Below are 27,058 nucleotides of genomic sequence, written 5' to 3' on the forward strand. Positions count from 1 at the left end.
TTATCATGTTCTAAGTTCTAAACCGAACCACACATCATTCGAGTCTTTTTACCAATAATTTGACTAACTTGGCCTAACTAAGATTCCACGAAATGGTAGCTATCCATAAACATTACCAAGAGTCAAAATCGAGGTTTCTAGTTCGGCCGAGACTCACATGAAATTATGCAGTTGTCTTCGTGTAAAATTGACGGCTGAGAACAATTAGATATAATTTAGTCAAACGGTATTCAACTATTAATTTCACACGAAAACAACTGTGCTTTAGTTTTCACTCTCTAGTTAAAGATTAGAGTATTTGCAAATAACTAATTTCAGGTTGGTTCAGAATCAAGTATATAGAAACAATAAATAGCTCAATCTTGGTGACCAACACAACAACTAGCTTCTAAGTTTTGGAATTAATGAATCAACAAGATCATATACCAAGATAATTAAGCATATTTAGCACTTAATACATTTCAGTAACATTGTCAAAGTTTCCAACTTTTCTAATTCTAATCTAGTTCCCTACTCTATACCTTCCCAAAAAGGGAAAAAAAAGAACAAAAGCGAGAGAGAGAGAGAGAGAGATTAAGTCACTTTACCAAATGAACACCAACCTTCCATGATTTTGGACAACCCCAATCTACGAATCTTCATGATCAAACCCCAAAAATCACCAAATTGGAAGCCCCAAAATATCAATCAACAGCAGCAGAGGGTTGTCCATCATAATTATTCCTCCTAACCAAAGCAAAATACCCCAAAACAGCACAAACAGCAGCAACAAGATTCCCTTCCTTCAAAAGAATCTTAACCACAAACCCAAAAATCTCCCTTGTAATCTTCCTACCTTCAACAACCAAAGTTCTTTTCGGCTTACCGAAGAAAGCAAGGAGCACCACTATGGTTATCCATGTCACAAGAATCGCAGGTACCATCACAACCAAAGCTGCAACCATTGAAAGGATCCCGAAAACTGTGCCAAGAATCACTGAGGTGTAGATTGCTGGCCACCCAGATGAGGAAGAAGAAGATGATGATGAAGATTGAGCTTGGAGATTGTACCAAGAGAGCATGGATTTGAGAAAGTTCCATGAAGATGTTAAGAGGGTGCCATAAACAAGCAAGAAGAGACATGCCCATGTTCTTCTTTTGCTCATGATGTTGAGGAGGAAGATGTACGAGGAAGGTGGCTCCATGGATGAAGAATTTGGGGGTTGTTGTTGTTGTTCATCTTCTACTTTTGCCATAGACAAAACTCAGAGAAAGAACAGAACCAAACAGACAACTTTTCTTTTTCTTTTTTCTTTTTTTTTTTTTAAATAAAAAACCCCTTTTCCTTTCGTTATTCTTCTGTGGTTCTTTTCTGTGTCGCAATCTGGTCACTGCGCATGTCTGAATCTCCGGTTACCTTATACGTGTGTACTAAGATATTTTTAAGATTTAAGATTATCTATATATACACACATAGAATAGAATACAATAATAATATATCGATCCACACAAGAGTAAGTTTTATTTTTTGTTTTTACTATATTGTACCTTCGGCTTTTTTACCCAAATAAATTACAAAAGAAACCAATTTTACATGATTTCTCTTAACAAAAATCAAATACAAAAAATCCTTTCATTATATATATCGTTCTAAGGTAACTTTGTATCAAAGAATAAATACTACAAGAAAAATATTGAGTACTATTTAATTTATCATCAAATTAATCAAATAAATTTACTAGTAATTAGTTTATTATTAGATTTATTGTCGTCCTAGAATTGACAGTATTATTAGTGCCGAAAACTATATACCGGTAGATTTTTCATCGATATTTTCAATGAATTTAATGAGACTGAGTTAATGATTAATTCAACGGTAACTTGGACACCATTTCACGTGTTTAGACGTCAAATTACCGTTGGATTAATCAGACGGTAAATTCGACGGTAGTATTTTTAAATATTTTTTTGGCACAGTTAAACCACAAATAGTAGTTGAATTAGAACTCTTGTTAACAAAATTATTTGCAGAAATCTATTAGTAGAAATCAACAAATTATTTTATTAAAAATAAATGGTCTGAATACAATAAAATGTTACAGAAATAGAATATAACGAAGTAGACAAACAAAAAAAAAATTAAAACCCTAACCGTTACAGATCCCGATAATCGTCGTCGTCGTCGTCGCCCTGCTGAGGCGGCAGTGAAGGTGTTGACATAGGAGCCCCAGCAACAGCGTTACCGCTGGAACTAGCAATGCCGCTGCCTCCAGAGTGCATTTGCTGGTTGTACTGCTCCATTTGCTCTCATAACCGATCGAGCTGCTCCAGCTTCTCATCAGGTCCAAATTGATGGCAACGGCTCCTTCCATGCGTGCAAGAAGGTCGTTGTACCTTTGCTCAGACTACTCCGCTTGCTAGTGAAGCTCTTGCGTCAGCTTCTGCACCTCCTCCCTTAAGTCGACAACTTTATGGGGATCGGCAGGGCTGGTGGAAGAGGCAGAGGCAGAGAAAGCCACCAATGCGGAGGAGCGGAGGCCATTGGCGAAGAACGATCCCAACCCGAAGTGGTGATTCTTATGGGTTTCAGCGGCAGTCTCACGCCAAACCCTATCAGGATCTACCACTGAGGTCTCGGAGTCAGCTTCGTCGTCCCAACTAGGCGGCTGATTGCTAGGTCGCGGCCTCCAACCTCTGAGTGTACTCCTCTTGTGTAACACACGTCGTGCTTAGGATAACAGTTAAATAAATGACTTAAAACCAAATAAATTTGAAACTTAGGATTAATTTAAACTCACATAATAGGCCGTTGACCGCTCGTCAGCAAATTCCTCCTTGTTGGCCTTCAAAGTATGGATATACTTGAAGGTCTCCGCTAGTGTCGTCTCACGGTCCAATGACTTAGACTACAAATTAATATATCAACCAATAAAATAAATGAACAAATTAAACAACTAATTCAAGTAACTACTAAAATATTAAACAATGACAAAAAATCTACGAGTCTGCTCTTCGTCTTCATGAAGGTCGCCAACTCACCCGTATACTTCGACGACCTGGGCGAAGCCCTATTAATGACGTTCTTTAGACGGCGATGCTTGAACCCCTCATAATTAGCAAAATAAGTCTCCAGTTCCTTCTTGATGGTTGAACGGATCCACGATGTTAGGTGGTCGCACCCCCGACGAACGTCGCTCATCATCTGTTGAAGTCGTTTGTTTGCCCAGTGGTCGTATATCTTCCGAATCATGAGATAATGCTCCGCATCCTATATGAATCATGTGACCCACTTGACCTACCTCCTCTACCTATCGTCATGTCTGCACAGCGAATATATTACTAACAGTAATCGGGATATATTATTATTAACACAAATTCAAATCAATCTCAATCCATAGCATCAGTCAATACACAATTAAACAATTGATTCAAAGTTCACTAAAAAACTTATAAAAATTTTGATAGAGTCTCCCATAAAATTCGGATTTCTCCATCCTTCAAGGGTTCCATCACAATCAAATATCTATTAACCTTTCTCAACCATACCCACCATAATCCATTGAAAAACGAATGAGAGTCCTTTACTAAGATGATGAGACCCACATAGGTAAATACTTTCACGTTCCAAATGATTGTCTATTATCACCAAACAAATAGAAAACAGGTAAGTAGACAACACATGTATCACACCACAAGAAAGCATAATAGCAGATTAATGGTATGAGAACTCTATTAACAATAATAAACTACAAACTAAGACACACTAATTCCAAAAACTCTGGCCCATCTTACACTCTTCTTTCAAATTAGCACACCTTTACAACAATCCAAATCATAGTCCCCTCAAGAGGAGTATGCTTCCATGTATCTAAAGCTAATTACATTGATAGAATTATAAAGCATACACTACAAGACCAATAGCATCAAGAGTAGACATAAAATGTCCAAGAAATCTTTGCACTTCATATATTCTATGATTCTTTTCCTTTAAGTTTTCCAAATTGGCATTGCACAGCAATTACTGCTATTGCATGAAACTGAAGATACAATGCAACAGATACACATTCAAAATAGCAATTTTGTGGCCAGATTCCACATGTCAACATACATTGGAAGCAAAAATCACTCACAAATGTGATGAAGATGGAAAATTGTATGCAAAATTAATACAAAATTGATGCACTCAATTAGGAATTAACAAGCGACAATTTCAAAACAAGGATTAATCAAGTTATGTCCAGTCACAACAAGTAACAACGAAGCATAATATAGACAAGTCCAACAGCAAATTTTCAGCAAAAACGACCTTAACGCAGTGAATGAACGCAATCAAAATTATCCAAATAATTCTAATATCAAAATTCAACAAAATCAACAGTAAAATAGCGACTCATCAATACAGTCAAGAAATTTCCAAACAATTCAGGATGGTGAATCATCAAATAGCTCAATAATTCAACACTTTCCAGCAATCTTAGAGCCTAATCTAACCTATCCTAACCACCTAAGTCCACTAAATCAAAAAATTAAACTAGCTAAACTCTACTAACTAATTAATTAACTTGAAGTAACAGAATTTGAAAGAAACACAGTTCAAACAAAAAACCTTGAATGCATACCAAGTGAAAAATAGAGAACAGAGGTGGAGTTGCAGTGGTGGCAGAAGCGGAAGCGGCAGGGGTTTGCAGCAGCAGCGGCAGTGGCGTTTGTAGGAACGGCGGTGGCGGAGGTTGGCAGAGATGAGATATGAGAAGTGATGCGGAATTGCTTGATCCACAAACTAACAGACAAGTGCACTGGGTTGTACTAAGTAATACCTCAGGTGAGTGAGGGTCGATTCCGCGAGGATTGATGGACTGAGCAACAATAGTTGAATGATTCACTTAGTCAGGCAAGCAGAAAGTTGTATTTGAGAGTTGTAAATCGCATTAAACAATGATTCAGAGAATAAAAAAACAAACAGTGGATTTGGTGTAGAATATATTAGAGAAGGCAGTTATGGTTTCAGAGTTATTTACTTTTCCGAATTAAGTTTTCTTACCAACTATTTTAATCATACAAGATTTATTTAATGGCAAATAGTCAGTGACTAAACCCTAATGTCTTAATGATTTAGTCTCCTCTAACCCAGTTAATCGCCAATGTCTTGGTCACTTAATTTCAATTAGAGGGTTAGGTTCAATTCTAGTTTATTGGCCACAAAAACCCTAATTACCCAGATATAAGATGATTATATGTCACATATCCCCTTAAGTCTCAGTAATTAGCAATTTAGGAGGAATTTACTTTCAAGCTAGTGCTCAAGCGAGATAACTCTGTCACGAATCACAAGAACGCATATAGAATAAGGGTTATTCTTTCGATCTACCCAGATTTATAAGACGAAGAACGAAAGTAATCCTTGAAACTTAATCAATACATTAATTAAAATAGAATAATAATAGTCTTAATCCATGAAAATAAATAGAGCTCCTAACCTTAATCAAGGATGTTTAGTGGCTCATGCTTTCGAGAGAAAACTAGGGTTCAGAAAATGTGAAAGTGTAGAAGAGAGAAGATCCCCCGATGGAGGAATCTTTTCTCTTTTATATGTAACCTAATTTGATTTCAAACTAAAATAAAATAATAAATTCTAAACCTAAAAGATTTTATTTGTAATTAAAAATAACTAAAATAAAATAAAATAGAACAATTAAAAGTTAAATCCAATTAAAGATGATCCATTAGTGAGAATGTGATCCGGATTGCTGGCGCTAAACGCCAGTTGCAGCGTTTAATGCCCTTGTGGGCAGGAAGCTCCCTTTCAATTCTGAGTTCCTAGAGCTAAATGCGGACAGCTTCCAATTCTTTTCTTTTCTTGCTCACAAACTCTGCGAAATTGATCCGAACTTCACCTGAAATAATTAAAACACCAAAACAACTCAAAGTAGCATCCAAAGAGGATTTTAACACTAAAATAGAATTAAACTCCATAAATTCTAACTTACAATAAACAGAAAATTGGGGAAAGATGCTCACGCATCACAACACCAAACTTGAACTATTGCTTGTCCTCAAGCAACTAAAAATAGTATAGGACTGAGAAGAGAAAATGCTTATGACTTGAGTGTTCATTTAAGCTCTTGTCCAATTACTGAGTGGGGTTGATGGCACTGTGATTCTGAATAGGTTTGGCATCTCACTATCCTTTGAAGCTCAGAAATATTGATATCCTTCAGAACTAGAACTCGGATGATATTATGGATTCTTTTCTTTCTTAAGCTCTAATTGATCCTTGAACACAGCTTTTTCTTTCTTTTCTTTTGGTGCTTTGCACCTTGAGCCTAGCCGTGACTCTAAGTATTTTTGTTTCAAGCTTAGCTTGAGACAAAAAATCACAAGCGCTTAACTAGAGAGCTCTTTGAAGTCTAATTTTTCTTTTAATTTCTTCCAGTCAGTGGTGCTCAGAGCCTTTGGCATACTCTATAATTGCACTTGGTCTCGACTCTTAGTGCTCTATCTTAAGAGTTACTTGACACATTCACACCACAAGCATATAGTTAGAAAAACAGCTCTTTGAGCTTTTAATCATGTTTGACTTTCCTAACCATTGATGTTCAGAGCCTTGGACCTTGCTTTTTATTTTTCTTTTTGCTGTTTGTTTTGCTTCAAGGACCAATGTCTTACTCAAGTTAGTGAATCCATAATACTTCTCTAACTTCCTGTACCTCAGGAATCAATATTTTTTTAACTTCAATATCAAATATGCACTGTTCAGTTCATACATTCAGAATCATAGATAATACCACCACATTAAGGTAACCAGAATAATTCATAATATATAACTCAAGTCTCATACATTTTACTACTTCTTTTCTTTTTTCTTTTAATTTTTCAAGTTCAGTGAGCAATACATGAGACATTTTTCAAAATAAACATAAAATATCAAAATAAATCACTAAACTAGAAAGCAATAAAATACTACTAATGATCATGCAAAAGCTTTAAAGAGAAAAACAGAAAATAAATAAAATAGCAGAAAATAAAACTCAACCACCTCAGTCCTGGTGGGTGCTACTCCCTCCTGGGAATCCTCTCCAGTGCTTCAGCTCATCCAAGTCTCTCTCCTGACTCTTCTACTCCTCCACTAGCTGAGTGGTCTTGATGCTCCAGCCTCAACTGATCAACAGAAGATATCAGCTCCCCAATAGATGTAGTCAGTTGATCCCAGCAATCACGAGGAGGAAAATAAAATTCCTGAGGCATATTAGGCTGCTTCTGCTGAGGAGGGAGAACTTGCTCTTGAAGTGGTGCTCACCCAAGGTCCTTGGTGTACTCCATACCCGTCTTAGTAATCGGTCAATCAACATCAATAGGGGTATATCCATCAATGCGGACTTGGGCGACCTCACACAGGCAGAAGATGAGGTGGGGGAAGGCCAATCTAGCAGAGGTGGAGGCCTTCGTTGCTATGCTGTATAACTCTTGAGGGATCACCCGATGCACCTCCACCTCATTACTGAGCATGATGCAGTGAATCATCACGACTCATTCAAGAATAACCTCGGACCAGTTACTCGTAGGAATGATGGAGCGCTGAATGAACTCCAACCATCCTCGAGCAACTGGCCTCAGATCGTGCCTGTCTAGCTGGTATGGCTAACCTCTAGCGTCCCTCCTCCATTGTGCTCCGGAGAGGCATATGTCAGTGAGAACCTGGTCTAGTCTCTGGTCAGTATTGACCCTCTGAGTGTAAAAGTGAGAGTCATCTCCGGATGGTGGTAGCTGTAGTATCTCTCTCACCCTCTCTGGACCAAACTCCATAATCTTTTCTCAGATCATAGTGTGCCAGTTCTTCGGGTCTGGGTTCACACCCTTGACATGCTTGTAAGTCACCTAAGCATTGGTGTAGAATTCTCTGACCATAAGCACACTCACATCAGTCACGGGGTTGCATAGAACTTGCCAACCCCTCCTTAGAATCTGTTCCCGGATCTCCGGGTATTCATCCGGCTGCAGATCAAAGCAGTCCTCCGGGATCACTTTCTTTTTTATCACAATTTCATTGAAGTGATCCTCGTGGGGCTTGGAAAAAAAACCGGATAAAATCTTATGGACCGGATGCAGGAGCCTTTTCCTTTTTCTTCCTTGAAGAGGATTTACCGATTTTGGGTGCCATGTATAGGATGATAGAAATCAAGAAACGGAGTGCCCCAACACTAAACTTAAATTTTTGCTTGTCTACGAGCAAAGTGAAATAGAAATAATGGAGCGAAAGAAGTAGTGGAAATGTAGAATGAAAGCAGATGTATGAAGGGAAAAGAAAGAGGAAGAGAGAAAGGGAGGGGGTTCGGTTTAAGAAGGGAGGCTTCGGTTTGAGGTAAAATAAGAAATTTATATAAGAAGAGAGGGGTGTAGCTTCGGTTAAGAAAGGGACTAGAAGAAAGGGGGAAGTTGAATATGTTGTGGTGAAAATGGAAGGAGGAAGGAAGTAAGTGAAAATGGTATGTGTGTGGTGAGGTAAAAGGATGAAAGAGTGGGGTTTATAAAGATGGGAATGGGGAGGGTCTATGATCACAATGGGTAAATAAGGAAGAGTTAGTGAATTGAAATTAAATAGGGGAGTGGGGAAGAGTGATTGACTGTTGGGGAATGGAAGGAGCGAGAGAGATAATGGGATTGATGGGATATGATAGGATGATGGGAGGTGTGGTTGGTGAATGTGGGATGGAATGGGGATGAAAATGTGGGTAGCAGGAGAGAGGGAGTGGGGGAGTGTGAATGGAACGATCAAATAGGGTGGGACCTATTGATTTTACCGTTCTCCACGTTTAACTCTATTTCTTCAAATTCAGCACTACATTGCTGGTGCTAAACGCCAGCTCCAGCGTTTAGTGCCCCAACGCTTGAATGCTCATGCCATTTTGGGCATTAAACGCCACCTCTGGTATTTAACGCTAGAATTGGCTTCTCTTCTTTTTTTTTTTATCTTGAGGATGAGCCTTGGCGCTAAATGTCCAGTTGGAATTTAGCGCCTTATGAGGCATAGGTTGCCTTGAGAATTGTGCCCTCGTGGGTGTTAAACGCTCTCTCTGACATTTAACGCCAGCCTCTTCTTGCCAACCCAGAAGCTAAATGCCTAGCCTGGCGTTTAGTGCCCCAAACGACGCCAAACTCCCTTGTTTTGCGTGCTCCTCAGCGCTAAATACCTAGCCTGGCATTTAGCGCCAGAGCACCTGAATGGAAATCCCCTCTAGGGTGTTCTATTCTTCTTCCAGATTCTCTTGTTCCTATTCTAAACACTTTGCATGACCACAAACATCATAAAACCCAGGAAAAATATGAATAAAAATCATAAATAAATAAATAAAAATCAAGCTAAAATAAAAACCAAAGGATACTCAAGGTTGGGTTGCCTCCCAACAAGCGCTTCTTTACCGTCACTAGCTTGACAGTCAGCTCTGCTAAAGAGAGGGATGGTCATAGAGACTTAGCTCTTCACCTCTCATTGTGAATCGTTTTTCTGTGCTCTCATGGATTAACTTTATATGCTCAAGAAAGAGGATCATGTTCACTGTATGAGGCAAAATTGGACTTTTAGTGAATACCACCTTCATTCCTGGTGAGAAATCATCAATGGAGATCTTCTTGTTCTTCCAATCGTTGGGTACATTCTTCTTGGGACCTCTTCCCTCCTTGGTGGATGATACACACCCAATACCAAACTTAGGTTTGATGTCAGGGGGAATTGTATTGGTTCTCACCAAAGAAAGTTTGAGATGTGAACTCTGCTTTGCTTCAATCAAGGACCCTTGGAGACTTGGATTACTGGGCTCACTCCTCATGCAAGTACTTCTTTCACTAAAGTGATGTAAAGGTTTAAAAACCTTGAACACCAAGTAATCTTCATGCATCCTTAGAACCAATTCACCTTTTTTTACATCAATCAAAGCTCTCCCAGTGGCCAGGAATGGTCTTCCTACGATTATAGAGTCACTTTCATCCTCTCTCATGTCAAGGATCAAAAAATCTAAAAGGAGAAAAAGTTCTTCAACCTTGACCAAGACATTCTCCACTATTTCATGTGTCTGTTTCAGAGACTTGTCTGCCATTTGTAAGGCTATCCTTGTTGGTTGTGCCTCTTGAATTTGCAATTTCTTCATCACAGATAAGGGCATTAAATTAATGCTTGCACTAAGATCACATAGGGCTTTATCAAAGGTGATACTTCCGATAGTGCATAGAATCTGAAAGTTCTCTGGATCCGGCATTTTTCTTGGCAAATTTTTTGAATTATTACACTGCATTCCTTAGTCAGGACCACTGTTTTATCTCCCCTTAAGGTTCTCTTCTTAGAAAGTAAGCTTTTCATGAACTTAACACAGGGAGGCATTTGCTCCAGAACCTTAACAAAAGGAATACTGATTTGCAACTTTTTAAAAACTTTTAAGAACTGTGAGAATTGCTCGTCCTTGGTCTCCTTTTGGAGCTTCTGGACGTGTACTTTGGTACCCTCAGTCTTTTCTGGTTTCTCTGACCCTTCAGCAACCTGTACTTCCTCCTCTACCACTGGTTCACTTACTATTGTGATGGCCTTGTACTCTTCTCTTGGATTAGGCACTGTGTCAGTAGGAAGAGTGTTAGGGGGTCTCTCAGGTATTTGCTTACTCAACTGGCCTACTTGTATCTCCAAGTTTCGAAGTGAAGCTCTGGTCTCCTACATAAAATTGTGAGTATTCTTGGAGAGTTCTGCAACTGTAGAGGCTAAGTTAGGAGTGCTCTAAGATTGAGTGGGAACTTGTTGTGGCTGAGAGGCTTGAAATTGGCGATTATTGAAATTCTTCTGATTAAAACCGTTCTGAGAGTTATTGAAGTTTGATTACCTCTGAGATTGGTCTCTCCATCCAAAGTTAGGATGATTCTTCCATCCCTGATTAAATGTCTTCGAATAGGGATCATTATTAGGATTTCTGGAGGAGTTGCTGATGAAATTAACCTGTTTAGGAGTAAATTGGCCATAGTCATAAGTCTCACCTTGAGGGAAGCCACCACTCATATCATAAGAAGCATCTTGAGTACTGACGGCTGAGACTTGCATTCCACTCAAGTGTTGTGTAATAGCATTGATTTGCTGAGACATAGCATCCAATGTATCCAACTCCATGACTCCCTTCTTATCAGAGGTCCTCTCAGAAGAATATAAATACTGGTTGTTAGCAACCATTTCAATCAGTTCCATGGCCTCATCAGGAGTCTTTTTCATGTGGAGTGACCCTCCTGCAAAATTATCTAGAGACATCTTGGAAATCTTAGAGACTCCATCATAGAATATCTGCACTTGAATCTAGTTTGAGAACATATCAGGAGGACACGTCCTGGCATCTGCTTATACCTTTCCCAAGCTTCATAGAGAAACTCTCCCTCTTTCTGCCGGAAGGTCTGAACATCTGTCCTCAGCTTAATCAGCTTCTGAGGAGGAAAAAAACTTGGTCAGAAACCTGTTGACCACTTTATCCCAAGTGTCCAAGCTCTCCTTGCGCTGAGTGTCAATCCACTGTTTGCTCTATCCTTTACAACAAATGGGAAGAGAAGTAGCTTGTAGACATCAGGATTCACCCTATTAGTCTTCACAGTATCACAGATTTGCAGAAAATTAGAAATAAACAGCTTAATCATCTTCTACAGTTTTTATTACTCCTATACAGTACCAAATAGACCTAAGCCGGTACTGTCGACTAATCTATTGGTATGCATTTTTACACAATTTTTCGCAGGAAATTATATTTTTCCACTCAGAAAAATCTACTGAACTTAAATCTCACCACTAAATTTAAAAAAATATTTCTATATTTTCGAACCTATTCTGGACAATTAAATTATTATTATATTCTAACTAAGCATTTTACTTAAAAATCCGGTTCTTACAGGTTCATCTAAATAAATAAGTTATTTTTTTACAATACCCAAAATATAATATTTTTAAGAATATAATTTTAAACGAATACCTACTAATTATTTATAATTTAGAACTAAATATTTTTAAAAAATCATTTTGACTTTCTAAAATAATAATTTTAGGATAACCATTAATTTTTTTGTTATTTATTGAAATTCAAAATTTTTATTAAACCAATAATCTATTATCTTGATTATTTTCATGAAAGTTTATTGTTAGACATTTATTAGTTAATTAACTATTAATTTGTTAAAAAAAGGAACAATATAAACGATTTGCTAGTTAGTCAAAAAGATTAAATGCAATTAAAAATGCGTTTAATGTGACCCTTACATTATATTTATCTTCCCAACAAAATTTGGTGACCTGCTTTGAAGTTTGAACTTTGAACATAGACTCAACATCAATCGTTCTTTGTTAGAACGAAAACATTGTAGATGAAGTCATCACTCTCACTCATTTACTCAGACCAAAGCACCACTCATTCTAGAGAGAAAAAAGTGCTTTCTTTTGATTGAGTATAGACATAGCTGATAAAAGTCATATAAGGTTGTTGTTTTATGCTTCATCATCAAATTCTTTTTCTCTTTTCTCTCTTTATTATTTTAATTTTTTCAAATACAAATTTTTCAACTTTAATTCACACCTATTATTTATGCTTCTGATACCAATACTGATACTGATACCATCCTTAAACCACATCTTAATCCTAATTCTAAGTTCCTACCATCCAAGGTATCTTTTTTATTCATTAATTGGTTTTCAATTTTTGATTTTCTAATTTGATGGCCAATTTTTTTTGGGTGTTGTCGTTGCTATCTAATATTTTTTTTCTTTATTAAATTTTACTTTTTTCTTTATGAAAAGTATTATCCTTTATGGTAATTAACTATTACTGGCGTGGTGTGTGAGTTTTGAATTATATGTTTGATTTAATTGAGTCAAATTAAAATCTTCAATTAGACTCCAAAATTGTAGGATTTTTGGATTTGTGATTTATGGTATGTGTTGTGATGGAAAAAGTGTTTGTATACCCATAAGAAAAAAGTTCTAACTTTGATTTTATCTAGAATAAAATTAAAATATTAATTTATTTAATTTGTGACTTCATATTTTTTGGTTTGCAGTTGGAAAATGATGGAGTATTAGTTGGTGGATGTTAATCCTAGTTATTATTTTATCAATTTTATATATAGACTTTGTTATTGTAACATGGGTTGTACATGTTCAAAGAGTTCGACCATAGAAGACTGTAGGGAATGGATCACAAACAAATTATCATGTTGCACCAGAACATTAGACCTAAATATTTCACATTTGAATTCCTCGAAGAGGGTTGGGGGTGTTCGGGTTACAGATAAGTCACTGGATGATTATGATGTGAAAGTTTCATCAATTGATAAGGAAGACAATAATTCAATTCAGCCATATGATGATCAAACTGGGAAGAAGATAGAGAAACCTGAATTAATTATTATTGAACATCCTGCTATTGGAAGGATTCCAAAGGCTGGAGAGGCAGAGCAAGTTTCAGCAGGATGGCCGGATTGGCTTTCTTCTGTTGCTGGTGAAGCTATTAAAGGATGGATTCCAAGGAGCGCAAATACTTTTGAAAGGTTACATAAAGTAAGATGCTAATTCCCTTTTTTTTTTGCTTTTTCCGTCTATGTTGGCATTATGATTCAACTATTAAGTAATTCTTAATGCTATTTTATGAAGGTTCTTACAAAGCATTTTTTAATTCTACCATGATAAAGAGACCCTTCTTTTTCTATTATGGTTAAAATGTTATTGGTTTTGTAAATTGTATACTTTGAATCTTACGAAATAAATTATACATTAATGCTTTTATCATTGATGATATTAGTCTATGGCACTGAATGAATCTTTTAATGACATTCTATTATGCAGATTGGGCAAGGAACTTATAGTACTGTTTATAAGGCACGTGATGTAACTAATCAAAAGATTGTTGCACTGAAGAAGGTATATTTTGACAGTTTTAACCATGAGAGCATTAAGTTTATGGCAAGGAAAATCCTTATTCTGCGTAGGCTCAACCATCGAAACATAATAAAGTTGGACAGCTTGATAACATCACAAACATCCCACAGCTTATACCTTGTTTTTGAGTATATGGAATATGATCTTAAAGGACTTGCATCAAATCCAGCCATTAAATTCTCTGAATCACAGGTAGTCATGTTTTTTTTTTTTCGTTCTGTCTTCTATTTTACTTAAAATTGAGATCCTTATGTATACGTGTATTGAATAACATAGGAAGGAACATAGGAAGTATTATCCTTTTTCAAAGCTTTGATTATTGACTATATTTCTATATCACTTTTGATAGAAAAACTTCTAACAATACTTTTTTGTGTCAGCTAAAATGCTACATGCAATAACTTTTTAGTGGATTGGATCATTGCCATAGTCATGGTGTCCTCCATCGTGATATAAAAGGATCAAATATTCTCATTGACAATAATAATGTCTTAAAGATTGCAGATTTTGGTTTGACAAGTTTTTTTGACCCCCATCATAGTGTTTCATTGACAAGCCGTGTTGTAACTCTTTGGTATAGACCACCAGAACTTTTACTTGGAGAAAATCATTATGGGGTTGCTGTGGATTTGTGGAGCACTGGTTGTATATTAGAACTATATAGTGGCAAACCTATATTGCCAGGAAAAATAGAGGTGTAATGTTCTAGTGTCCATCATTTGGTTATTATGATTGTTCCATTAGCACATTTATCTTTGTTAATAGTTAATACGATATCTTTATATTTTGTGGCATGCCTACCAATTTCAGAAACTAATATCTATTAAAATTGCATATACATACAGTTTTAAAATGACCAATAGAACTACCAAGAAAAAGCATTTTCCTAGTGTTGTTACATTATGAAATCGATCTTATTTAATTAAAATGAATTACTTTAACCCTCTTTGAAATATTAGTGAACTCTACTTTCTTACGTACAACCCTAGCTTTTAAATTCATATTTACTATTGTTGGCTGTGAGTCCTAATTTTAAGTACAACGTTATTGACTTATTGATGGTATATAAGAGGTAACTAAAGGTTAGTACTTCTTTCATGTAGGTTGAGCAGATACATCGGATTTTTAAACTTTGTGGTTCCCCATCTGATGATTATTGGCTAAAATTGTCGTTGCCACTTTCAATGGTATTCAAGTCTCCACACCATTATAGGAGATGTATTGCAAACACATTTAAGGATTATGTGCTGCTGTGAAGCTCATAGAGACTCTACTATCTATTGATCCAACACATCGAGGGACAGTTGCCGCTGCTCTCAGAAGTGAGGTATGAGGGTTTCTCTTTTTAGCAAGTAATTTATCTAATATAATTTATCTAGCTTCATCATTCTCTTCTCTAATCTAAGTGGTATTTAGAGGATCATTTACTTAATCTTTATAACATGCATGATGAGAAATTCATGGTGTTTCCTGTCATCATCTTATTCATATCACAAAACTTTACTATAACTAGTAAGCCAATGAATTTTGTAAAAAATGTATTCAATCACTCAATGCTATTGTGTTGTTTGATAAATAATTTAACTTAAGGTTCTCCAGTATACATAGAGAAATTGGTGTTTTTTATGCTCATTTAACTCATAAATGCTTGTTTTTAGAATTTTCAACAGCTGTGCAAGAACATTTGCCCTGGCATAAAAGAATTTCTTGATAATAAAAATATCCAAATGACATTCATTTGATGAGATATTTGACGGATATGTAGAGACATCTTCATAATTCTACATGTAGTTTCTGCCATAATTTCTTGTTAAACAATAAATACAATGAAAATTAGTTAATGAAAAATTTCAATTGAATTTTAATTTGAGTGTTCTTTATATGTGTTTTATGTCATCCTATCCGTTGTGGATCATGCATGCTACACCTAGAAGAGTAATGATAACTTTGTCATCCTTTAAACAATGTACTATTCTCAATTTGTTTTTATAAGGTATCTTTTATTTTTTTTTTAAATTTTTTATGTGTTTAAATAGCACTTTTTTGTTATGGTGTACAAGAAGCGATACCCACAGTAGCCAGTACTTACCGAGGCTTAATTTGTACAAATAAACATAACCTATATATATATATATATATATATATATATATATATATATATTATGAATAATTATTATTTTTTCATTTAGTACTTCACAAAATAATAATAGTTGAAAGTACTAAATGAGAAAATAATAATTGGTATTCACACTTTTGAGTTATATGTAATATTGTTTGAACCTTTTTGTATTAGAGGTATGTGATTCTTTGTTTTAAAAAATTTTCTATTTACTGACAGTTCTTTATATTAGAACCTCTGCCTTGTGATCTATCAAGCTTATCAAAATATCCTCCCAACAAAGAAATCAACGCCAAATTGCAAGATGAAGCAAACAAAAGGTACTTGAATAGTTGATTTTCTCAAAATTGAGACAAAAACGGTGAATTTTTGTTATCCTTTTATTTTATTAGTGTTTTATATTATTAGCTATATTTCACCCCCTAATAAAGTTCTTGGATTATAATAACTATTAGTAGTAATTCTTTTATTCCAGCACTATGTATACTCTCTTCTTTTTTTTTTTTTTTTACATTTTATAATACATGGTAGATTTTTTCTTTTGCTTTCTCTATAACTACTAGTATGAAATTTCACCTCTTAACATAAACAATTATTTGTTAATTAAGTTGATCTCTTATTTATTGTTAACTTGAATGTTAAACCTCTTCTATGAACAAAAGAATTATTGATAGGATTTTGCATGTACTTGTAGCAAAAATGATAATCCCTCCTTCTTTCCTAGTCTTGCTGCTCACTGATATAAGAATTTAAACTTTGTAGTTATTTAATTTTTGAATTAATCTCATGAATAGACTTTCTCCAATGCTTAAACTATTAGGAGAAGATTAATAAATGACTTTGGTGGCTTCTTAAATATATTATTTTATATCGTAGCTAGTTAACCTAAATAATTTTACAAATGCAACCACAATTGTATACTTCGAATTAGGGGTGTTCAAAAAATAACCAAAATGTGGTTAACCGATTAAAAAATCATAACCACGTTTTGGTTAACCAGTTTAATAAAACAATTTAAAAACCATATCCATATTTTTTAAAATTGGTTAACCAAAACCAAAACCAAATTAAAACTAAAACCTAAATCAAAACCTAATTTCAAATTCACTCTTCGTCTTCGATACTTCGACAAAACCCAATTCTCCAGTCCGCCGCCGTCAACAGTTCTCCTCCTCCACCTCTCGCCGGAGCTCGCTGGTGGCTCGTCGGACCTCTACCTCTTCGAGTCTTCACTTTGATTCGCGACTCTATCTCTCTGCCTCGACCTCCCATTCGCAACTCTGTCTTCACTTTGATTCGCCTGAGTAACTCTCTTTTTCGGTTCTCTTCTTCTTTCGTCGGTGGCTCGCCGGAGCTCATCAATTGAGGTAAACCCCCTCCTTGCCCTTGGTTCTGAGTTCTGAGTTGGATTTGTTATTTGGGTTTTTTCTATTTTATTGATTTGTTCTGTTTTGTTTCTTCATTAGTATACTTCTGACTTCTTCATTCTAATGGATTGAAAATGTGCAGATTTTAAATCTCTCACTATTGAACTCTTCATTTCAATGGATCCTACTGTAAGTTTCTTCTTCATTGTGGTTCACTTTTTGATTTGTTAAAACTTAATTAATTTGTATGAATTGAATGGAGAATTGTTGTTCTAATTATCTGTCTCATTGAATGGAGAATTGTTGTTCTGGCTGCTGCATTATGCTGTGTTTCTGCACCATTAAACTATAAATTGAATGGAGAATTATTGTTCTAATTATCTGTCTCATCATGCATTATTCACTCTATTGCAACTTTACAGCTGCAAATTTTTTCACTGGGCAACAATTTTTATTCTAATCTTAGAAGCATAATAACTAAACTTTTAGCATTCATTTCACAGAACTTGGAATATAATGGTCTTTTCTAATAACAGAGAAAATATTGTATAGAAAGTAGAACTAATGAACTCAAGTTCTTTCAGATATACTAATTTCTTAATCTAAAGTTAATTAGCTCAAAATTCCAACAAATTTTCCATCAGCTTGTATAAAAAATAATTTGTGATCAGGTTAAGATTTTCATTACTAAATTTTCATCATTTTAGTTTGGTGGGAGACTTTGACACCTTTTGCTAATGGTCTAGTATTCTAGAAAGTTGAATTCCTGCTGGGTATGATAAGCTACACTTCTATTCATGGGGAAAACACTTGATATGCTTTCATTTTTTATCCATTCCTTTTAATATGCTTTCATTTTTAAATATAAATAGGTATTAATCCTTATTGATTAGGTCAGCTATTAGAACATGATTAGGTCAGCTATTAGATTTTAATCCTTATAGGAACAATACATGTTACTTCTGTTTTGCTTAATAATGATATACTTTGGATGTGCTTCTAGCAATTGTTTTAGGAATAAGGATCAGTATTTGTATGCTTAAATCAGTTACTTTGTTGTAATTAAAAGTTCTAATACAAAGTGAAGATAAAACAATTTCCTATTCTTTTATCTTTTTTTATGCGATCATTCTCAATAATTAGTTATATATAAAATCTATCGAAAGCAAAAGCAAGTAATTTTGGTTCCAGACCTCTGTTTTGACTGTTGTTAAACTCTATAGTTATATTTAATTGTGTTGGTTCTGTTTTATCTATGGAAAAAAGGCAACAGAGAATGCATTTTTATTCATTTTTCAAATTATTTTATTTGGAGAGATACTTCATTGTATTTTGGTGTGATTTATGACTAATATTTAATTTGTTTAGAGAACAAAAAGTGTCTGATTGTGATTTATGACTAATATTCTTGTCTTCATTCACTTTATAATTTATATCAAGGTGCAGAAGAAGGAAACCAAGATGATACCCTCTCCCAACCGAGTGCAAGTGATAAAGCCAAAGACATTTATGATATGGGGTTATATCACCGATCAACCGATCGCAAATCCAATCTTAAATCTGAGCTTGATCGTTATTTGAATGAAGACTGTGAGCCAGATGATAAGCCTTTGGATATTCTAGGATGGTGGAAGGTTAACTCGAATCGGTTTTCCATCCTAGCAAATATGGCACGGGACATATTGGCTATACCAGTTTCAACAGTGGCTTCTGAGTCTGCTTTTAGTATGGGGGGAAGAATCATTGATCAATATCGTAGCTCATTGACTCCTAAGATGGTAGAAGCTCTTGTATGTACCGAAGATTAGCTTAAAGGAGACTTTTTCTCTTGTCTTGCACCTGAGAATTTCGAAGAGCTTGAAAAGGTCGAGCAAGGTAAATTGAATATTAAATGTTTCTTAAATATATCATATGATTTACTTAGAAAATGTTTTAGTTTAACTTATAATTATAATTTTTTAAAATTTATAATTATAGTTTTTTGTGTGTGCAGATTTGATTTTATCAGAGGACATTACTTGTTCAGTGGGTCCAGGTTCAATTGCGCTTGAGGATGACTAGAAAGTCTTGATTGTTTGTTTTATAAGTGGTGAAGAGATTAGACTTACTAAGTTAATTGTTGATGGCGGTAGCTTTTCCTAGATGAGAATTTTGGGTTCTTTTCTTTGATGCTCATTCTTTGCTACTTCTTTTAGTCTTGCAATGTATGATAAACTTGTCAAAAATTTATGTCCACTAATCTATGATGTTATACACCTTGTCTTGTCCACATTTCCAGCTGTAATTCCTGAATTTAGGTATTGTTCGCATTTTCTTTTGTGTATGCACTTTGTGCAAGTTGACCCAGAAATGATTTTCATCATTAATCATGATAGATTAAACAGAAAATGCTCTTGGGACCATTTTTTTTCTTTTATCACCCTATTAGCCTGCTTTACCAACTATTTTTCTACCCAATATTTAATCTTCACTTCCATTATCTTTAGTAGGTGTATGTGATAAGTATTGCCACCAAAAGTTTAGAAAAGTAATTATAATTTATAATGGAAGAAATTTTATTATTTACAAATGTTACTTGTATTATTTAGAAAGAAAAAAAAAATTAATTTTTAGATTAAAAAAACAATTTAAAAGAAAAAAGGTAAAAAATTTGGGTTTTTATATGTAAAAAAAATTAATTTTGTATAAAAATTGGTTTTTGGGTGTAAAAACCAATTTTTTGGTATAAAAACCAATTTTTTTTATATAAAAACCGGTTTTCAGTGTTCAAACCAATTTTTTGATAGAAAAATCGGTTTTTCTATATAAAAACCGGTTAATTTTTCAAAACTGGTTTTTACTGAATTTTACTAACCGGTTAATAACCGGTTTTATCATATGAAACCAATTTGATTAATTCACCAATACTATATTTTTGGTTAACCAAAAAACTAGTTTGGTTTTTGGATTAACCAAACCATGAACACCCCTACTTCGAATAATTCAATTGCTAGTCATACTTTTTGAGTCACTTGATCAATTCATTTTTAAAAAGGGATGCCTTGTTACATAAGTCTATTATTGATAATATAACTAATACATATCCATTTTTTAATATCTTTTCAGACAGTGTTATGTTGAAGGTAGGGAGAAAAAAATGACTCAAAAGTTAGACAAGTATCAAGGATACATGTCACATCAAAAGATAAAGTTGGTTCAAGAATATCAATACAGGTAATTCAAAAAAAGATTCAATTTTTATTGTAATACTGTTTATTAGATACCTTTTGAATCATAAAAATATTGTATAGTGTAGTAATTAAGAAATTAGGAAAAAGAAGAGGTTATCATTCTTTGGACTTTTTATTGATTCAGTTAGCAAATTTGTAGATAGGAAATAAATCATTGTGAAATATAAAGAAATTTATTTGTTTGATATTCAATTATTTACTTGATATTATTATTAAAGTCAACGAAATTATTTACCTTATACTTTTTCTCCTGAGATATTTGTAACACATGCTAATTGTGTTATGATTGCAATTAACTTTTTAGTCATATGGCACCTATTCTTATTTAATTTTGAGATGTAAAAAAGAGATAATATATGAGCACAAAAAAGGATGTAGATTTGTATGACTATTGTTGGTTGCTTATTTCATATATAACATTTTATTAACCCATTGATATGATTTGCAACAATAATTTTTGTTACACTACTTTTGTAGTTATTTTTTCGTTGTCTCTTTTTTGTCTCTCAGTTGATTATATTATTTGATGCAGCAAGTACAATGATATTCATTTACAAAGAACCGAAGTGAAGTCTCCAACTCTCATAGAGAATATGTGTCTAAACAACTAGTTTACCCACCCAAACATTCAAAAGATGCCAAAGAAACATGAAACAATCTTTTTGGGCATATCTATTGGAGGCCTTTGCATATAAGTCCATTGGTTCCTATCAATTCTGGTTGGGTAACAGATGGAAATAACATTAATGATGAGCTTCTTATTTCACATAAAATAGACCATATGAAACTATCTAGACTAATAGCATCTAAGACTCAAATCTAAAGTTTGGGAAGGAAAACTAGTTCGCTCACAAAAACGTACTACAGATCTCAACCACATCTAAAATAGAAAGGGCATACTAAAAAGTCAACACTAGTTAATTTCTTTTTTTAGTTGTTATTTTTTTCCTTCTTTATTTCTTGTTTTTTCTCTGTGTTATTAATTCTAAGTATTTGGAAATGACTTTTTAAAGGGTCTCATTTTATAATTTGTAACCAATTAATGATTACTATTTAAGCACAACCACATATGATATGGTATGTCAATGTTAGAATATAATTAGGATCAATTAGTATTATTTAGTATATCTGAATATTTATTATAGGAGATTACGTCTTTATTATTACGATTCTCTTAGTATCTATAAATACCCTTTCATATTGTATCATTCCAAACAACTTGAATAGACAACTTAAATACACTCAATAATACACAAATCCTTCCTCCAGTTTAGTCTCTTGTTTCTAACATGGTATCAGAGCCATGGTATCCTCCTTGAAGATGATAGGTTGTTTTCCTTGTGGTGAAATCACCGTAGTTTTTGTATTTTTTTTCTATGCCATTCTTCTTTCCCTTTTGTCACTCCTTTGATGCTTTTTCACATCACCGACTAGCCTATTTTCTCTGTTTTGTGTTTTTTTGAGTCAAATGATCAAACACCATTGTCATATGCTGCTTACCTATTCTCATGAAGAAATCATATAGTTTTTGCTCTCTTTCGGCAGTTCCGTCTGTGTTCTCTCGTGGCAGTTCCGTTTGCATTCTCTCGTGGCAGTTCCGTCTGTGTTCTCTCGTGGCAGTTCCGTCTGCGTTCTCTCGTAGCAGTTCCGTCTGCGTTCTCTCGTGGCAGTTCCGTCTGCATTTTTTCGTGGCAGTTCTGTCTGCGTTTCGTCTGTATTTCCTTGTGGTAGTTCCTTTTGCGTTTCTTTCTGGCAGTTTCGTCTGCGTTTCTTTCTAGCAGTTCCGTCTGCATCCGTTTTATCAGTTTATACAGTTTTTTTTCTCTTTATTTCGTTGTTTTAAATAAGTTTCAAACTCAAGTTGTCACTTGAGTTTGAGGGGGGATGTTAGAATATAATTAGGATCAATTAGTATTATTTAGTATATCTGAATATTTATTATAGGAGATTACGTCTTTATTATTACGATTCTCTTAGTACCTATAAATACCCTTTCATATTGTATCATTCCAAACAACTTGAATAGACAACTTAAATACACTCAATAATACACAAATTCTTCCTCCAGTTTAGTCTCTTGTTTCTAACAGTCAACCCACACCTAATTCACAAAGTTATAAAAAATTGTGACAAACTAGGAAAACAGATAAATTAATTTGAAATTATTGATGAATGATATGTTGAACTGATGCAGGCTAGATACCGGTTTAGAATTTCACAAGTTTAAAAACTCAAATTTGTTGTAAACATAGTCCTAAACTGACAAATAGCACTATCAAAGTTTAGAAAATTGTCACAATTCAAATCAAATAATCGAGAATTTTAAATTCTGGGTCTTTCTCCCACAGAATTGTAACCGGGTGTGCGTATCATTGGCTATGAGGGATCCGGGTTTTGGATTACAATAAACAAGAAATTAAATAGAAAGAAACTAAAGAAGCATGCAAGAAATTAAACAAAAAGCAATTACGACAAAAGAAAGGAAACTCAAGTGCTAAAAGGATTTTGGCAAGGGTTAAGAGTCAAGGATCACTATCCTTATCATTGACCACAAACATAGCAATTATGAAGAGTTAATCGTACTTAGTGAACCCTTAAACATCGGGGGAATGTCAAGTAGGCATAATTGATCTTAATCCACAAATTCTAACCAACTCACTAATTAGGTTTAGTGAAAGGATAGCGGTAGTGGAAACAAAATCAACTAACAATCCTAAATCAGCAATCAATATTGGACATTAATGACTCAAGATCACTTAAGTCCTCAATCTCAAGCCAAGAGTGCAAAATTCTACTCTAAAACTAAGGAAGGCATTTTATCAAACACTTGGAAGGTATAAAAGTAAAACATAATAAATTACAAGAATAATAAAATCTATAACTACCAAATACAAAAAAACAATAATAACAACTCAAGTAAGCATCAGTTAAGCATAGAAACATCAAATTGCATTAAATAAAAATGAGAATTCAACAATTATTCATAAACTAAAAATAGCAAAAGTAACTAACAATAAAAACTTAAGTAAACTAAGATGGTAGAACAAGAGAATATAAAGAAACTAAAATAAAACATGATCAAAACCTAAAACTAGAAAGAAATTAAACTAATAAACCCTAAAATCCCTAAAATTCTAGAGAAAAGTTGAAGCTTCTCTCTCTAGAATCACCTAAACCATAATACTACACTACTCTACCCTACTTCTACACTACTTGGTTGATCCCCCTTGATCCATGCTTCAAATTCTTCATAAATGAGTTGGATTGGGCCGAAATTGGGCTAGAAATCGCAAGCTACGTGTTCTTTTAAGTGAGTCACGTGCTGCGAGTCGTGCATATGCACGAACCATGCGTATGCATGAATCAGAGGAGATACGTATACACGACTCATGCGTACGTACAACTATCAGATTTTCAAAACTCGTTTTCTTTATGAATTTTCTACTTTTGCATGCTTTCTCTCCACTTCTTTGAGCTATTCTTACCTCCTAAACCTTAAATCACATAATAAACATATCAAGGTATCGAATGGGATAACAGTGAATTAAATTTGACAATTTAAGGTATACAAAGCATGCTTTTAACAATTAAGCTCAATTAGGAAGGAATTCACAAAGGGAGTGGATCCTCTCCAGTGAAAAAAAACTGAATGATGTCCAGTGTTTAATCTCACCCTTTATTGCTCTCTCTCTCTCTCTCTCTCTCCTATTTATTTTTAGTCCCACTTATAGAATTAAAGGTGAGAGATCACACTTTATTCTCTCAAGTGTTAAAAAAACTGGAGATGATCTATTTCCATTCACAAAAGCATGTATTTTAAATGAATAAGTGAAAGTTAAATTGATAATTTTCACTCATTTCAAGCCAAAAATTATCGTAAAATATGAATTTATTATGAACCATAGCAAAATCACAGTTATATAAAATGTGACAAATTAAGGACAAATATAAATCACTTTGGATGTCAGAATTATTGGTGTCTACCAAGAGGGATTTGTGTGACACCCATATACGGTTGTGGTGCCCAAAGTGAGCTCTTAATCATTTATTAGTTGATGTTTTCATAAGAAATGTATAAATTTATTCAACATAACTAGCTGATAGGAAAATGTTGGAAACCTTACCCTATGCAATTCTAAACTAAGAAAACAATATTGTATCAAAATTGTCTCTTGTGTACAATGGACTCTGATCCATTCTTATAAATCGGGTATATTTGCTATAACTCGGCCATGTGTTGAAAATTCAAGTAAGATCGTTGTGTGTAATCAATCCTCAAGACCTCTTCAAAACAAACCACTTACCCACTTCATGCGAGATTTCTGTACTCATTTCATACCTCGAATTTTGAATAGTGAAAGTGGGCCAACATCAAGTCAGGTATGATTTTATATAAGGTTGTTAGGTAAACAAAGTAAGCATAAAAAAATTCTAGGCTGGATATTAGCTTACTCTTTTGTTATCTTCACGAAAAAAGAATACCTTTCTGACTTGTGCGTCTAAGTGTCTTTGCAGGAACTCACTCCCTTCGGTGGCCGACGTGTACCTCATCTCCAACACTCGCAAAGAAGAATATTCAACTCGTCGACAACATACCTCGGCCTTGATTACCATACAGGAATATTTGGTGCTCACTGTGGGCCCGAAAAAATTTGATTAGACCCTACATATTTCTTTCTTGCTTGCCTTTCTTCGTTTTTTTTTGTAGGGTCAAAATAAATGGCAGAGTCACGAGATTTCCCTACCCTTCCTCCCACTCTATCATTGTTGTTAGCCACCAACGAGGCTCTCCAAGCCAAAGTCCAAAGAGTGACCGAGCAGCTGAATGAAAAGCAAAATGGCAGAAGTGAAGAGGAGGACCCTAAGAATGCTGATGAAGACGACAATGAGGATAATCATGCCGCCGAGATTAAGAATGTGACTACCTCAAGGATAATCAAAAGAATGAATCCTTCTCAAAAGAAAAAATGCAATTCCAGATGCCCCAAAACATCACTCTACCGACGACATTGAAGCCCTACGATGGAATTGGAGACCCCAACATCCATGTCACAAAGTTTTATTCAATGATGTTTATGAATGGTGCATCCAATCCCGTACTTTGTTGTACATTTTCTATTTTTTAGATGGTGCTGCCTTGATCTGATTTTCTGGTTTACTTGTAGGTTCTATATGAAATTTTGACGAGTTCACAGACCTATTCGTTAACAACTTTGTAGCATCTAAGATTTATGTGCACAACTCATGCTATCTTAGCACCATCAAACAAGGCCAACATAAGAGCCTCAAAGATTATATGACTAGGTTCAACATGGCAGCCATGAAAAACAACCAAACATAGCCAAATACCAAACATTCTTAAAACAACCGAACATAGCCAAATACCAAACATATTAATGATAATCTAAAAACATAATCTCGTGATTTTTTTCTATACAAATTCCATTATAAATTTATAATACATAATCAAAGAAGAAAAAATCAACTAGTTTTCGATACAGAGCGCTAGTAAGGACCATGATTCTCTGCGACAAATAAGAAGATGAAAATCAGAACAAACTGGAAATTAGAACAAACTGAAAATTAGAACAAAACTAAAAATTAGGATAAAATTTTTTATCTTACTACTTTCATCTTGTTGGAAGTAAACAAATCTTGAACATAATTACATTCCTTTAGACTGATACCACCATGATACCACTCACTGCAACGAGAAAAGAGATGACTGATTCCCAACAAGAAAAGCATCATAACATCTGCAATAAGGAAAACAAACTTATGTAATTAACTATCTTCTATTTGAACAATTAGGAACAGCAAGCAATACTACACATTTTCAATACTGTATAGAAGAAGGAATAATTTATAACGGACAAATGGGTTCAAGACATTCATAATATCTTGGACTTGAAAGTTGGAATAAAGCAATACGTATACACACCTGAAATTTGCAACGGCGAAGACTAATCTCCTTCTGGACGGAGATAAAGAGCGACAAAGACGACAACATTGACATGACGAAGACGGCGACCATGATGCGACAAAGGCAACAACGCTGACGCGACGAAGACGGCGAGGGGAATGGAACGCCAAAGGGAGAGAAGGGTGGCGGATGGCGGGTGGCAGTAAGAGAAGAGGTGGACTACTGGAGAGAATTATTGCCTTAGGTTTCATCAGATGAAACTAGGAAGAACTGAAAATGAGAGGGAGTGACGGCTAGGGTTAGGTGAATCACATGTATGTATACGAAGGGCCAATTTTACCGGCAGATTTACCGTAGAAAAATTTACCAGTAACGTACAGTCTGTGACCAAAACGGCGCGTTTCATTTAATTACCTTACCATCGAATTTTTTTTTACCCTAAATCCGATGGTAATGATCGCGCCAATTTTTTCCTCCAATTATTACCGGCGAATTTACCAT

General features: G+C 34.6%; 1 protein-coding gene and 1 pseudogene across 1 annotated transcript; one reads left to right on the forward strand and one right to left on the reverse strand.

The window, feature by feature from the left end:
• Positions 1-319: 319 nt before the first annotated feature.
• LOC112737672 (uncharacterized) lies at positions 320-1,414 on the reverse strand. Its single transcript, XM_025787662.3, has one exon. The coding sequence runs from the start codon at positions 1,233-1,235 to the stop codon at positions 684-686; it is 552 nt and encodes a 183-aa protein (XP_025643447.1). The 5' UTR covers positions 1,236-1,414; the 3' UTR covers positions 320-683.
• An 11,712-nt stretch (positions 1,415-13,126) lies between these two features.
• LOC112732995 (probable serine/threonine-protein kinase At1g09600) lies at positions 13,127-19,212 on the forward strand (annotated as a pseudogene).
• The last annotated feature ends 7,846 nt before the right edge of the window (positions 19,213-27,058 follow it).

The sequence above is a fragment of the Arachis hypogaea genome, chromosome 13, assembly GCF_003086295.3.
Source record: "Arachis hypogaea cultivar Tifrunner chromosome 13, arahy.Tifrunner.gnm2.J5K5, whole genome shotgun sequence".
Taxonomy (NCBI): domain Eukaryota; kingdom Viridiplantae; phylum Streptophyta; class Magnoliopsida; order Fabales; family Fabaceae; genus Arachis; species Arachis hypogaea.